This window comes from Sceloporus undulatus, chromosome 3 (assembly GCF_019175285.1).
Source record: "Sceloporus undulatus isolate JIND9_A2432 ecotype Alabama chromosome 3, SceUnd_v1.1, whole genome shotgun sequence".
Taxonomy (NCBI): domain Eukaryota; kingdom Metazoa; phylum Chordata; class Lepidosauria; order Squamata; family Phrynosomatidae; genus Sceloporus; species Sceloporus undulatus.
The window spans coordinates 106,557,410-106,573,277 of record NC_056524.1 but is presented as its reverse complement, the minus strand read 5'-3'; the positions used below and the strand labels follow the sequence as shown (position 1 = coordinate 106,573,277).

Sequence of the window (15,868 nt, the reverse complement as noted above, 5' to 3'; positions counted from 1 at the left end):
GTGTTCTAATCCCCTCCCATGAAATGGAAGCAAATGAACCCCTGGTTCACCAGGAAGCTGGCAGTGATGAAATGAGTGGAATGGAGACTAGAGCGATGATGGCGGAAGACTGAGAGTGAGTCCAACCAAACTGAGCTAGAGCTGACAGGAAGGTCTAGGCCGTGGTGACTGTGGCAAAACAGAAGTTATTCTTCTCTGCCACCATTGGTCTGCACAGTGTCATCCAGCTGAGCTGTCTCGAGTGGTCAGGGACCTTTTACACTCTGGCCCCAAGAAGAAAATAAAGACCACTCAACAGCTTGTGTGAAGAATTTGCAAGACACTTTGCAGACAAAATTGCTTGGAACCGCTCTGATTTGGCAGCTGTAGTTGACAGGTTCAGTGAATGTAATTTTGATACCTGTATTACTGGATACATTTCAGATTGGGCAGCCTGAGGATGTGGACAGGCTCCTTGGAGAAGGGAGAGCATACTTCATCCTTGCCCTACCTGGCTCCTGAAAGCAGCTAGAGGGGGACTGGCCAAGTGGATAAGGAGAGTGGTGAATGCCTCACTGCAGCAAAGGAGGTTTCCATCCCACTTAAAGGAGGCTGTGGTGAGACTGTTACTGAAAAAGGCTTGTCTGGATAACCTCCTCTTGCTAAGATAAACTCATTATAGGTTTTCCTTAGGATCACCATAAATTGAAAGCAACTTGAAAGTACATAGCATACACAATGTATGGGGCAGAGAGGCCCAGAGAAACATATCTGCCAGGTTGCAGATTATTATAGAAAAAGCAATGAGTGGCATTACATGCAGTTCTTGCACATCAACAATTTTCAGGCCTTCAGTCCTGGGTTAAATCCTAGCTATATTACTCTTTTTCCTTTTATTTATATGGTTCTTAACAAAGAGCTAAAGGTATTGACCTGTTTTAGCTAAAACCCAGCCAACGTTAAGCTTCTCCTCTCCCACTGACTTAATAAGAGTAATTAAACTAAAATCTCTACCAGTCAGGCACAAACTAGGTAACTACTTAATAATTGCTTATTTACAACTGAATTGTGATTTTGGTCAGCATGAAATATTTCAACCCCTACATTCCCTACAGACTGAGATATTATACAAATTGCAAACTTTAAAAAAGTTATTGAATATATATTTACATATTTACCTGTTGTTTAAGTTTCTTTGTGGAATGATAATCGATCAAAGCCACTGACAATGGGACTGTGGCTTCAGTGCTGACCAGAGCAAAGAGTACTCCAGTATCTGTGACTGGCCGAATTAAAATGTTTACTTTTACTTCCCATTGTTTCCTGGTTTCATTGCTGTCAAGTGGTTTGGCTATAGAAAGAAAGCAAAACAAATTAAACAACTATGCAGCAGTTAAGTTTTCTGAGGCAGGAGTGTACGTTTGCACAAATAAGAGAACTGTATAAAAAAATTAAAAGATTAAATGTTTAAATTTAAAAAAACAAAAAAGTTTAGAAGTAAAATAATAAAAGTTTAAAATGAGCATGTTAATGAAAATTGATGGTTTAATGCTTATTTAATCTTTTCTACTTCATATTGTTTTAGCCCTTCTGTTTAACTTACATTTATTTAAATAAATAAAATAATAAATAAAAAGTACTTGGTATTGCCACACAAAACTATTTTAACATCTTCATTTTATCAATTTCACAGAAAGTGCTATGACTATGGTCAAGCTTCTTATCCAGGAGGAAGACTTGCCAGATTCTATCAAATAGGGCTCTTAATTGTCATGATTTCAATGATTTCAATGGCTTTCATATGGTTTCAGTATCAGCCTTGAGCTGTAGAAAATAATTGAGTGATCCAATTTCAAGTGACCCAAGCATTCCCGCAAAAACCATTGCAAAACAGATATAAACACAATACATTCCACTTTATCTGGGTTTTATTCTCACTTACTTTAGTATCATGATTTGTAAATTGATACTACACTAGCACTACACACACATACACACACACACACACAGAGTTTTGAAAATGGGAACCATAAACCTGGGCAAAAGTGTATATATCTTTATTTGGTGCATATTGTTTCTTGTTGTTATGGCATATATCTAGATATAGATTTTCTCATAAAAGAAAAAAAGTATAACAACCCCAGATTTTAAAAAGCTATTCAGTGAGGGATTTAGGGCTGAAAACAACACACAGGCTACACAGTTCCCACTCTGGCACACATGTATAAGATACCAATATATCCTTTAACTTATGATAGCTAGCTGCTGCCAACCAAAGTAGACAATATAGTATAAGAGTCTAGCTGCTAGACAGACCAATGACTGACCCAATATAGCTCTCCTGTGTTCCTGTGAAAACAAAACAAAACAAAAAAGAAACCCAATCCTCTTTTAATGCAAAGGGATCTTGCAGCAGCTTTGAGACTAACTGCGTGAAAGAAGTTGTAGCATGAGCTTTCGTAGACAGGTGCAAAACAGACTGCCATAAAAAGCTGGTTTCTGGGTGTCATGGGGGCATGGCATACAGACAACGCATGTCCCCAAGATGACAGGTAGCTGGCTTCAAGCTGGGCAGCCACCCATATGTGGGCCGGCTTCTGGGTCCTCCATCAGTGCAGCATTTACACGCTGCATGCCACAAGAGTACCTTAAAGCCAGCTTCCTGCCATAGCGAAGCAGAAAAACCAGCTTTTTGCTACTTCTTTTTCAGCTGGCAAAAAGGTGGATTGTGGCTGTGGCATGTGGTTGCTGGCTTTGTCAGGGGTGACTTGAAGCCGCCTCTTTGGGGCAGTCTTGGTTTACATCCATAGATTCATGTAGACCAAGTCAATGAAAACTCATGCTGCAATTTCTTTCACTCAGTCTCAAATCATGTGCAAAATCCCTTTGTAAACTGATATTCCAGACTAGCACGGCTACGTCTCTGATTTTTTAAAAGTATTTGTTCTACAGAAATGAACTACAGCTGCATGTAAAGAAATTTTCACAGATATCCTATATTTTAAGTTGCTTTTCTTTTGCTTTGCCTCTTCAAATACATCAGTATTCTATCAACTTCTGATTTAACATGTGAGGCTTTTCAGTTTGATCCTGTGGCTAAATTCTATGTCCAGGAGAGTTGGATTTTAGTGCAACAGATTCAGAATGTTGGGCACTTCAACCTTCCCTTGCTCCTTAGGAAGAGCAATCCTTCTGTTTCTTCTTGATTATGCCTATCGCCCCTGCATCCCTGTAAAATGTTACTTCCTCTTTGTAAGTAATACTGAAATTATATTCAAATGGTATTGCTCAAGTAGCAAAAGCAAATGTTAACCTAGGTTGGAAAGTGTGTGTCTGTTCATGTCTGCCTTTCATTTATCCTCTGCTGTCCTACACGGTATTTTTAGCCAAAATGAAGCATGTGGCATTGAAAAGGTGACCACACTGACTCTGGGCCTAATCAACAGAGCCAAAAGGCTGATAAGAGGATATGACTCTTCATATTACATTAGTGAATTTCTCTCCAGGCAACAAATCATGACAGACAGTGGTCTAAATGAAAGAAGCCCAAAGTGAAATGTGGGTGTTTTATATTTGTGAGGGATAAAAATGTACTGTTAAAGTGCAAAATGCAAAAAAATAAAATAAACCAGAGCTGCATATACTACATGAGGTTTTAAGCTGGAATAGTATATCTATTATTGCATGAACCTCTTATTCAACCTCCTTTGTATCATTTGAACTTGTACACTTCAAGGCTATTGTAATTTTAATGTAGGTCTATTACTTCCTTCCTTTTCCATACCTCAATTTCTTCTCCAGAGAAAATTAAAATGAACATGTAACTACAGTTTCTATAAAGAAGTTCCCTCCCTCCCAAAAACCAAACACCTACCATAACTGAAATTAAAGACAGCAAAACCATTGCCAGGATAGAAAGATCCTCTTCCTGCAACTGCAAAGCACTGCATCTTATCATTAAGTTTCACCGTCTCTTGTATAGTCATATCCTCTCCATTCAGCCAATTCCATCCCCTCATACAGCCATCAAGTCGGGGATTGATCTAACAAGATAAAGGAAAGTTACCATGCATTGAACTCAAAGGCATGCATCTGAGGAAGTAGGCTCAAGTCTATGAAAGCTCATGCAACTAATTTTTTTCAGTTAGTCTAAAAGCTGCTACAAAAACCTTTGGCATACTTGAATTTCAATTTACCTTGAATTGTTAGTTTATTTGGAATGAGGTTGTGGGTTTTAAAAAGCCCTGAAGTTTTAAAGTGTTTGAGTGTACATATTTTTTTTTGGTACAGCAGAAGTTACACTGCTGCCAGAAAGAGAGAGAGTAGGGGGTATCCAGAGGTAGTTATTATAGCAGCCTCTCCCTTTTCTGGTAACAGCGTGGTAACTTCTAGCAGCTGTAGTTATCACTACTGACACCACGTTTCATCTTTCTGGTCACAAAGCTGCTGTGTTACATAGGAGGGCTGGCAAACTGTGGCCAGTGGACAGCTTTTGGTCCCAGTATAACTGCATGGGACCCCTAGCTTTTGGTTAATGTTTTTTTTAACTGCTCAAAAAAGCCCTCCTGCACTCCTAGAAGCCAGAAGGGTAAATTGCCACACATTCCCCAATCAAATATTTTAGATTAAAAAAGCATCTTTTCCCCCAAACCAGAAGGGACTTCTGGTCACTTCCTGATTGAGAAAAACCCTGTCTTCATCCCCAAAAAGGCATGGGGCTCTTCAAAACAAATAAACAACAAAAAATAAAAAACAGCAAAGGCAGCTCTCCCCAGTTACTAAATGGCAGGTGAAACTTTTAAGGAAAAAAGTCCCAGATCCAGAGGATTGTGTCTATGACTGCCATTCTTGTAGTATGGGGAGGGTGCCCCAAACGCAGGGGCATCTTTTTTTGAGGGCCATTAGAAATGTAGAATCACCCTGGGGCACAGAAGATGGAATAACTTACTGCAGGTAACATTCAGGGGCCACTCATGAGTTAGCCATCACTGTCACCAGAGTACTGTCTGTCTGTCTGTCTGTCTGTCTGTCTGTCTGTCTGAGAACAATACTTACAGGCTGAACAAGATCTTTGGCCTTAAAAGGAACACCTCCCACTGTCAGATTCAGTTGGTAGAGACCTCTGTCCAAAGTAAACAGATCTCCTGAGATAGCTATCTTCATAACAGCATCCTTATTGACTTTTATAACCAAACTTCTCTCCATTTCTTCAACCGATATCTGAAGGAATACAAAGAGGTTAATATGAAGATGGTAACTCACAAGATGGAATCTACCCCATATTTCATAAACTAGTTTAAGTAAATTTTAATTGTCTTTAATGTTTCAAGACTGCACATAAGCCACTAAATCTAGTCTGGGAGAATTCTGACATTTGAGAGTCTTAATAGAAATGATAACATTCCAAAAAGCTTCCCCCTCCCCACCTCAGGATCTAGAAGCTGTTCATATATGGATTCAGAATATACCACCAGACAGTATGAATATCTTTTTCTAGATTTGCAATCAAAACACACTGGTGTCCTGGAATTTGCTGCATGTCACATATGTAGACATGCACAATCTTAATGATGTTGCTGGCCTATTACATACATGGCGTATGCATGACATATACAGTATGGTGTATGATATACATGGTGTATGTATGTATGTATGTATGTGTGATAGAGCAATTGCTAATGGCTATCAAATAATGCTCTAATAAAGTGACTAATAGTGGGAAGCAAGATATAGAAGCACCTTTTAGGACTGTGTAACTCCAAAATGTTTAAAGGGAAAAGAGGCCTGAAAACATTATACCCATGTTCTATGACTTGTCATGAAATGTTTACCAAAAAATGGCAAGAAGGTATTTTGTATGTTCAAGTTGCCTATTGACCTATGGTGACATTATGAATTTCATAAGATTTTCTTAGGCAAAGAATACTCAGGCATGGCTTTGTCAGTTCCTTCCTCTGAAATATTGCCTACAGCAGCAGGCATTCATTGGAAATCTCCCATTCAGGTACTAACTAGGGCCAACCCTGCTTAGCTTCCAAGATCGGTCAGAATCTGGTGCCTATAGGGCATTTAGGCCCCTAAGAAAGAATCAGAAAGCTATAAACATCTGCTGTGCCGGATGAGCTCTGCTTCATGCTTGATGAGCTCTGGTTTTACATGAAGCACTAATTTTTAATAACATGTGGAGTTCAGCGGAGTTCTTTTTAAAAAACCACAAACACAAGGTAGAATACATATAAAAAGTCATCAAGAAAAACAGAACAATTTATGGTGGGGGAAAAAAAGATAACAGGAATTAAAACTGTTGCCCCATCCATCAGAAAAGCTCTTCTAATTCCATCAAATTATAAAATAATTGCAGCTCAAATTTCTTACATTTGGTTTTATAAGCTCCATAGGACCACAGTATCTTCACACAAATTGTTCACTTGTCCAATAAACAGATTGGGAGATTTATTTTTATAAATGTAATGTTGTTGTTTTTTTCAAATTTGGGATTACATTTTAATGAGTTAGGAGATTTTTAGTTTAAAAAATCTGTTATACAACCCTAAAGCTCTGGTTTGACTCCTGTAACTGACAAGCCCATACATGTTAGCTGTGGTAGATATTTTCCACTCAAGTCATATCTATTTATAAATAAATACATTTAGACAAATAGACAAATACAGTTGACAAGCACAACATTCCACATCACTCTAGGAACTGCCATGAAATCAAACCTTAATTATTTCCTGCAGCTTTTAGGCTGAGGATATATGTATTGTACATTTAAAAGGTTACATGAAAGCAAACTTTAAACTCAGGTTTTCTGAAATTTTACTGTGCTTAACCAGATGGAGAAAATTATTTATTTTGGTGAAAGTAAAGGAACTAAACCAGACATGGTTGGGTGTAACTGGAAATATTAGCAATAGCATCATTGAGGATGTGTTTTATCCATTATTTTCCTTACAAAATAAGGAAACTCTTTCAATGTCTCAGTATTTTATGCATTTAAAAAAACGAATACTTCATAATTTTATGTTTATTAGTTTATAGTTTACAAGCAGTTTTGTGTTTAATCCTCCACTGCAAAGTATGAATTCCAAATAACTACATGGAACTTACTTTGTAATAGATATGTACAGAACTTTGGTATCAGGGTTTATTTTGAAAGTCAGCAATTAATACCAACTTTCAGAAAAAATAAGACAGAATTATGTATTAAAACATAAGATAGTCCTATTGAGCTCAATGCTGCTTACTTTTAAGATGATATGCATAGGAGATCACTGGTAATTTCAGAAAGCATATTTTGGGAAATACAAAGATCACCATAAGAACTGTTAGGATATGTGGAACTTATAAAACAATGTACAAAGTAAAACAATGGATTCAATTAAATTATGTAGATACAACTAGATTTCCACCTCCTCCTTCCCACAGCAACTTTTCCTGAAAATGCTACACAGAGGATTAGGGGATCTTGTTGCATGGGTGAGGGAATCCTTGTAAATTAGAAGGGGCACCTTCTCTGACCTGAAGCAAGGTAGATCCTGAATACGTAAAGAATAAGTAAAATAAAGCAGAACTTAAAAGATGCATTTAAAAGAATCTAAAACAATACTGATATTCAGTATTTTTTCACTGCCCATCAAAAACTCAGTAGGGATGGAGCTGACCTGACATAAGAGTTATAGGGATGAGAACAGCAGCCTGTACTATACCCACTGTCTGCCACATTCCATGGTTGATAACTGGTCCACTGCTGGTCACACGTCCTATTCCACTGTATTTGAGTTGCAGCTCTAATCGTCCATTGCGCAAAGCCAAGACTATCCATGTACTATCTCGATGGCCTCCAGCAAAGAAAAGGATGCCTTCAGGATCAAAGGTTCTGAAGTCAAATTCAGCCACAAGTCTGATCACATAGGTAAACAGAGAAAACAAAAGAAATAGAGTTATACAGTACATCTCAGAGGGAAAAAACACCAATATTTAATCATACTTGAACCAATGGAACTTACATTAGTCACAGTTAACTTAGGTTTCCTTGATTTTAATGCGTCTACTATTGCAAGTACCATTGAATAAATCTGGATCAAACCCAGTGTGCATTCCATGCAACTAGCATTAAATTGAGAGAATTAATAACCATCTGACATATATACAGATGATATATAATTACACGGTTAATGCCAGACACAATTCATACCCCTAAATTAATATCAATAATGATTGTAAATTTTTGGGTGAAAAGAAACCACAGAAACTTACATGGCTTCTATTAAAGACAAAGAAGCCTCTCTCCATAAGAATTAGCTACACAATTGTGAGAGGTTTCAATCAACCCCATATTTTCCCCTCATTTACTGGCACCTGAAAAAAGCAAATATAGTCCAAAGCTTCATAAGGAGTGGAAATGGGCAACTATAACAGCAAGTGAGAGAGGCACACTGAAGCATACATACTAGTTGATGTGGCACAAGGGAAACAGGAGATGGTAAGCAGTGTAAGGGGGAAAGAGGAGGAGGAAAAATGATAGGCTGGTGTGGGGATGGACACTGTTAGGTGCTTTCCAACAACTAAAAATTGTACTTGAAGTCCCAAATTGTGGTATCAGAAGCAAGAAAAATGTTAAACTCTCTAGATCTCTCCAGATCTCTTAACATGTACAAGATACATGTAAACAATAGAAGAGCAGGACAGGACTGCTGCCCCTGCCACTTATATCATGTGTGCCATTGGCCACATCTCCTGGATGCCCACACATTAAAGGTAAAGTCTGCATAATATGCTGTATTATGTTATTGTTTGCGAATTGCTGTAAACCGCTTTGATTAATTCTTTAGAAGAGCGGTATACAAATAAATCTTATTATTATTATTATTATAAGGGAAACCAACATGCATATAGTTGAATGCATGTAGGCTTCCAAGCAACTGCAATACTTAATCATGCAGTGTCCCTACTTATGTAGAAAACTGTCCAACTTGTGTAGAAAACTATTTGTTCATAGGTACAGGCTTCCCAGAAGCAAAAAATCATACTCAGTGGGTGAGAAGCCATGAGGAGGGTCAATAGTATTCATGACATTAAAGAACGACAGAGGCTTAGTCCTGTTCCCTATTCAACCCATTTCTTCTTGGGCTGGATCATGACATTTTGCTGCCTGAGGCAGACACAAATGGCACCCACCCAACACAAGGCATGCAAGGAGTCACATTTATTTGGCACCTATGAGTAAAAATCTTGCAAGCCACCTGCTCAGAGGTAATAAAAATGCAATAATAATAAATTAAATAAGGAAAAAATTGCTACCCTCTCATGACACCCCCAAATATGCTTCCTAAGATAGCTGCCTCATTCTGACTGTCTTGCTCTCTCTGCATGTAAACTGCACACATGGAAAACCTGCAAACAAGTCTTCTTTTTTAATTTGTGCAAAAAGGCATATACACAAATAGTATACAAGCAGTATGCAAGACCTTAGATGGAGAACATAAAGGCATATTAGTCCAAATGAAGATCGACTCGGGGTATAAAGTCTGGGTGGGAAATGTGTGGTCCTCCAAATGTAACTGAACAACAACTCACATCAGCCTTAGGTAGCATAGTCACTGGTGACTGATGAAATATTCCTGATTTTTGATGTAAAGGATGTTACTCAAAAACAAACCTATTAAATTCAATAAGACTTTAAGTGTGCTTAAAATTGCAGCCTAAGATATTGGGCGTGGTACAGCAAAAATGATAGAAAAATCACCAGTAGCATTAAAAAGACTAATTTATTGTGACATGATGTTGCAATTGGCATGACTGTTCCTAACACTTTCAAGTGGCATAGGATATCTTCATTGACAATGCACTGACAGATAAATTAGTCTTGAGGACAGACAAACATATATCCACTGATTCCAATGTTCACAAGTGTGACATACATAGTGGAGAAATTCTATCATTTTGTGTCTCAGGAGAAACTTCATTTGTGGTCTTAATCACAATGACTGAGAAACATTCCCCAACTTTCCAGGACAGATTCCCGACTGGGAATGGCCCTAAGGTCAAATTAGAAAGACAACTTTTCTTCCAGCCCAATTTTTAACTCTATCCAAGAATGGTGGAAAAATCATTAAAACATTAAACTATTATGCCAGACAGCAGGAGAAAGGAGGCCCAATCCCAAATCAAAGCAGACAGCTTGCTCTTTCCTCATGCTCACATTAGCCCTTACTCCAAGCTGAATAAGGGAACAAAGGCAGAGAGAATGAGGCAGAGAACAAACAAAACCCACTTCTACTTTATGTTTTATGTTTTTCCAGCCATAGTTCCCCTTTCTAAAATTCAGTCTAAAGAATGAAGTTATGTTACTCCAATGGAAAGATATTTCACCCTACTTTATCATGTGTTTAGGCATAAAAGGGAGGCTATTCTCTTTCAATTAAAAATGAATTCTCACCGTGTAGGCTGTTTCCTCCTAAAACGTAGCCTGATAACAGGTGTGCCACTAAACATTCTTCCAAGATAGAGGGATTTAACACTTTTTGCATCAGCAAAGGATACACAAGGCAAAATATCCTGCAAGGAGGAATCAAATACACAAAAATGCCACATTTAAATATATGCAAAAGGTGACAAATGGCCAGAACAATTCTTTCTTTTATCTTCAGACAATATCTCAATAGTACTATTATTGCCTAAAAGAAGAGTGTATACCTGTATATTTAAGTTGGGTTTATAAAGGGGGTACATGAGCCTCTCCAGCTGTTTTGGACTAAAACTGCCATACTATTTCACCACTGGCTGTGCTTTTGGGGGATTGTGCAGTCTGAAGTCCAAAACATCTGAATTACAGCGTGTTGGACACCACCATCTCTGTGTTAGTAATGCTGCATAAAACATTTCATTTGGCTACTACATGTAGTCATCTGTTTCCATTCTTAAGCTGGCACAGAAATAGCTGAGCAGGCACAGCTGAATAAGAACTAGACATATTGGGATGTAGTTCAACGACAGAGCATATATTCATCATGTAGAATGTCTCAAGTTCCAATCTCTAACATCTCTGGTGAAAAGCACCAGATAGCAGGGGATGTGGGAAAATCTACAGAGCTGCTGTCAGTCAAGAGAGACAATACTAAGCTAGACAAAAGAGCAGTCTCACTTGATAAAAAGCAACAGCCTATTTTAATTACCAAAGACTGGAAAAGTTATTTTTCTGGACAATAGCTCTCAGAATCCCTCCATTACCATGGCTAAGCAACTTTGAAAGTTGTGGTCCAAAATCTAACATTTCAAAGCTCTGGGTCATCCTAGTTGAAATTTATGTTGTGGGAAAATTAGACAACTCATATTTGGTCAACAGGACCCTGGAAAGGGAAGTCCTAAATAAACATTCTTCCTGTTCGCTGTAGGCACACATTATTTGTATAGCTGCAATTTTTTTTTTAAACTGTGTTTAAACGCATTTCTACTTAGGAATAGTGATTTAGTTGAAATATTCCCCATTGCAAAGAGTTGTTTCAAATTTCTGAGACAACATTCCTCTGTTCTGCTCAGCAGTCGTGGAGTCAGAAGCAATTTTGGGTGGCGTCGTAGTCAGTACAAATGTACCAACTTCAACTCCAGCTTCAAAATAAAAACTTATACTATTAAATACCTAGCTTGTGGTACATATACTACACCACTGTATATAATGGAACTTGAACATCCATTGATTTTGGTGTCAGAGGGAGGGCTTCTGGAACCAAACCCCAGCAGATACCAAGGGTCCACTGTACTAATTAATATGCATTTGCCATTTATGAAAGAGCTGAAGTTGAAGTCAGAATCAGGCAATAGAAAAAATAGAGGAGTCAAATGTTTGGTGTATCACCTTCACAGCTCTGCTGTTCAGAATGACATTTAAAAAAAACACTACCTCACATGTGTTCATGTCACTTGAAAGCTTAACTCCACCTCTTCCATTGCAGTGGCAGTTGTAACTTCCTGGAGTATTGACACAAGCCTGCTCGCAGAAGTTCTGTTCACATTCATCCACATCTATATGCAACCAAAAAGGGATACGATAGAGAGACGAGTTCTCATATTCACCTTAAAAGCACTTTAAAAAAATCCTGTAGTGTCTTAAGTAATATGAAACACACAAGTAATATCAAACACACGGTGATGGCGAACCTTTTCATGTCCACGTGCTGGGGGTGGGGCTTCTACATCCCGGACGGGGCTGCGTGCTGGGGTGGGAATTCCGTCCCCTGGAGGAGAGACTTCCGGGGCAGGGCTTCTCCCCCTGCCCTTTCCCTGACCTCCAATTGTCTCTAAGAGACAGCTAGAAGCTAGGAAAGGTTCAGGAGGGGGGAGCCATGGGTGCGCGCCTTTGCTCCTCCTCCTCCTGCCCCAGACTCCAGCTGTCTCTGAGAGATAGCTGGGAGTCAGGCAGGGCCCGTGGGAGGAAACCTGAAATTTTGCTTTAGGAGAAATGGGCTATAAGTTTTCAGTCTTTTCCAAAGTGTAATTACTAAGTTATGCAGTTATTAAAAATGCAAAGCATTTTTGTATGTAAATGAAGGCAGTCTGTTCATTTAGATGAGATTATGGTCATTCAAACATGTTACTAAGAAAATAACTGTATGTCTGAACTAGCTTTATATGATGCTCATGATAACTATATATAGACTCCAGGTTCAAAGACAGTATTACTCTGAATCAGTGCTTGGAATAGTTAAAACGTTTATACTATAGATCACAGGATCCCTCAACATGCAAAACCATTAGCTGTGCAAGCTAAAGGATTCTGGGAGTTATAGTCCACAAAAATTACTCCCCAAAGCTCTGTATTAAAGGCATCTGGTTGGCCACTGAGGGAGGAAACACCATCTGATTGAGGATGGTCAACCCTCATCCTCAATTCTCCACCTCAGTCAGATGGTCCTCATCCTCAATTCTCCATCGTCAATCAGGTGGTCCCTGTCCTCAGCTCCTATCCTCAATTCCCTATCCACAATCAGATGATTGGGGTCTGCAGCTGCCTCCATCTTCCCAAGATCGGGGCCATGGCAACTGCATGCCACGGCCCCGATCTGGCCTTTCCCTGGCTCAAAAAGGAGCAGCAAAAAGCAGCTCCTTTTTGCACCCTGGAAAGGATACTGTAGCCACCAGTGCCGCAGCTTTACAGTGCTCCTTCAGCCCTAGGTTATCTAGATGCAGTGCCAGAGCAGCACTATGATGCCGCATGCCTGTAGTGTGGCACTCAGTGGCACGCTGGCCTGGGGGCAGAGCCAGGACATGCTTTTTGTATCCATTCCCTGACTGTGCCCCCAGGCCACAGTTTCTAACCAGTCTGCACAGCCCCCAAATAACTACAAATGAGCAGAACCACTTTAGTATAGCAGAAAAACATATCAAATATTAGAATTATATTTACAGAAACAATCCCATCAACTAACCTTGGCAAACCTTTCTTACATCGTCATACCTGTAGCCAGCATCACAAACACATGTATAAGAGCTTAACAAATTTTGACACCGAGCTTCTCCACAGATGTCCGCTGATACTGTACATTCATCTATATCTGGGGGCGGGGGGGAGAGAAGAAACGCCAACACTAATCAATAATAATCAGAATGTCAACATTGTTTCAGTGTCTGTCTCTCCTAAATCATCTAGGCCCATAGTCAATTCACATTTCGTTGTTACAGTTAAATAATTGAAGCAGGAAATGACTTCATGTTTCCCAGAAACTAGAGGCTGATATCCTGTATGTCACAAGGCACCATTGGTTAAAAAATGGCAAAAGTATTAAAAGTAGAAACATTTCTTTTTAAATCTCAGGTGGGGAAATGCGAGAGCAATTCTTTTTTTACAAAAGGATTACATGACTATTAAAGGACTAACTTGTTTGCTTGGGGGGAAAGCCAACATGTTTTTCAAAACCTTTTCAATCCAGCATGGGAGAAGGCTTATGGTGTGTGTGTGTGTGTGTGTGTGTGTGTGTGTGTGTGTAGTTCCAGTGCTAGAATGATATACCTAGGTACATAAATTTCTCAGATTTTGAGAGTATGTGGTAGTCTACACAGATGAGACAGAATGGTCTCCTTCCAAGTTCTGCTGAAAGAATCCACCCTGCCTGCAGAATTACTCAGTCGATCTAGAGTACAAATCCCACCTCAGACATGAGATTTATTAGACCCTTTTGGAGCAATTGCTACTTTTTGTCCCAACTTACCTCACAGAACTATGAAAAAAAGGGATCTCCTTGCAAAAATATTTAGACATAAGCTGAACACATAAATATCCAGACTGTAAAAAAATAAAATAAAAATCCTCCATCCAATTTCAGATGCTACCATAAAAGCTCTCACGATCTGAATCAGCCTCACATAGCTCCACAGCACCTAGAAAACCCAGCATAGAATTGCCTCCTAGCAAATATCAATGGTATTAACTTGCTGAAGATTCCTGGTCTTTGGCCTAGAGAGCATAATAATTAAGATGCAAGATGTCCAGTCTGGGTTTATTTAATGACACAAACACACAATCATTGAACTGGAGATTAGCAACAATACCAAGATCCAAATTATGCAGAGTAGTTATTATTAAAGTAAATTCCAGTAAATTTTGAAAACTAAGCTCTGGTGGGCAACCCAAGCTCTTGTTTTGGGGACCTGCTTCTGATAACATACTATTGAGTTGTACTCTGTATACCTCAAAGTATGTCAAGTATATACTATGGTGTACATAATTTGTATAGTTAGTGAAGATATATCAAAATTGGTAAGAATTACAACTTTGCCTCAGTCCTGTGTAATGCTAAAATGCAGTTCCCAAGGCCTCTTCAAATTAGAATTCCTAAACTTAAGCTCTCCCATTCCTGTGACTGGGTTTCCAAGCAGCAAGTAGATAAACATAAGGTGGGAAAACATCCCCCCCCCCCCTTTACTCTTTTGTGCTGTCTTGCTCTTCTGTTCTCTCTTTGCCTTTTAATTTGACAATATTATATTGGGGAGGGAAGTGTTTGTTTCAGTGTGCAGGACAAACAATCATTACTTTTTGCAACACATTCTTAATGTTACACATTTTTCTTAGACCACTGAAGCCATTAACAGGAAAGAAACCACAATCTTATAGTTACTAATTTACCATCACCTTGTCACCAGAGCATTTAATAAATATTTCTTAAACTTTTAATCTTGGTAGTGATTCATACCTGCACCAGAATTCACATGATTCACATATTTCTGACCCCCACTCTATGTTATACTCTAATACAATCCACTACAGCAAGACTAAAAACAAATGAATTACATTACAGTATACTTTGCCAGGTACTGCTTTGCAATTTCAGAGAGAACTGGTTAGCCAGGCACTTTTGGCACAATCCAACACAGAAATCTTTTGTGAATCACCACTTAGCTATGGTGTTGAATAGTTTTGTGGTGTGGCTACAGACATGCCTGAGCATGCACTCCTGGCTCTTCATACTGAAATCTTAAATCACAGTGGTAAGAAAATAAGAAACATTACTATCAGGTCTGTTTAGTATTCGGTGTTAACATATTAATAACGAAAAAAGAGTGTCCTATGGCATCTTCAAGACTAATACAATTTTTTTTGTGTCCCATGCATTAGAACCCACTTTATTATATGCAAGTTCATTTGTATGCACAATTCACTTACTAAAATTTTAGATGTCACACTTTTTTCCTGCACAAAATAGCATGGCAACCTATTCATATTACTGCAAGTAATTTTTATTCAGCATTGATGTTTAGCTTTCCCTCATTTCAATGGCACTTGTACAAAAACCTTCTGGGTATGCATGGAAGCTATGCTGAAAGATCAATGCATTATTATCCATAGTAAATAAAGGAAGCATAACTTTTTGGTGTGTTTCAGGAATAATATCTG

The 15,868-nt window shown here is 38.6% G+C and overlaps 1 protein-coding gene across 1 annotated transcript in view; it reads right to left on the bottom strand.

Annotated features, from left to right (window-relative positions):
* GAS6 (growth arrest specific 6) overlaps positions 1-15,868 on the bottom strand; it is a 67,932-nt gene that overhangs the window by 6,504 nt on the left and 45,560 nt on the right. The window contains exons 7-13 of the mRNA XM_042457326.1: positions 13,407-13,532; positions 11,882-12,003; positions 10,421-10,539; positions 7,693-7,882; positions 5,035-5,199; positions 3,854-4,022; positions 1,158-1,330 (exon numbers count right to left, since the gene is read on the bottom strand). Of these exons, the coding sequence (XP_042313260.1) occupies positions 1,158-1,330; positions 3,854-4,022; positions 5,035-5,199; positions 7,693-7,882; positions 10,421-10,539; positions 11,882-12,003; positions 13,407-13,532 (1,064 nt within the window). The remainder of the gene's footprint in view (positions 1-1,157; positions 1,331-3,853; positions 4,023-5,034; positions 5,200-7,692; positions 7,883-10,420; positions 10,540-11,881; positions 12,004-13,406; positions 13,533-15,868) is intronic.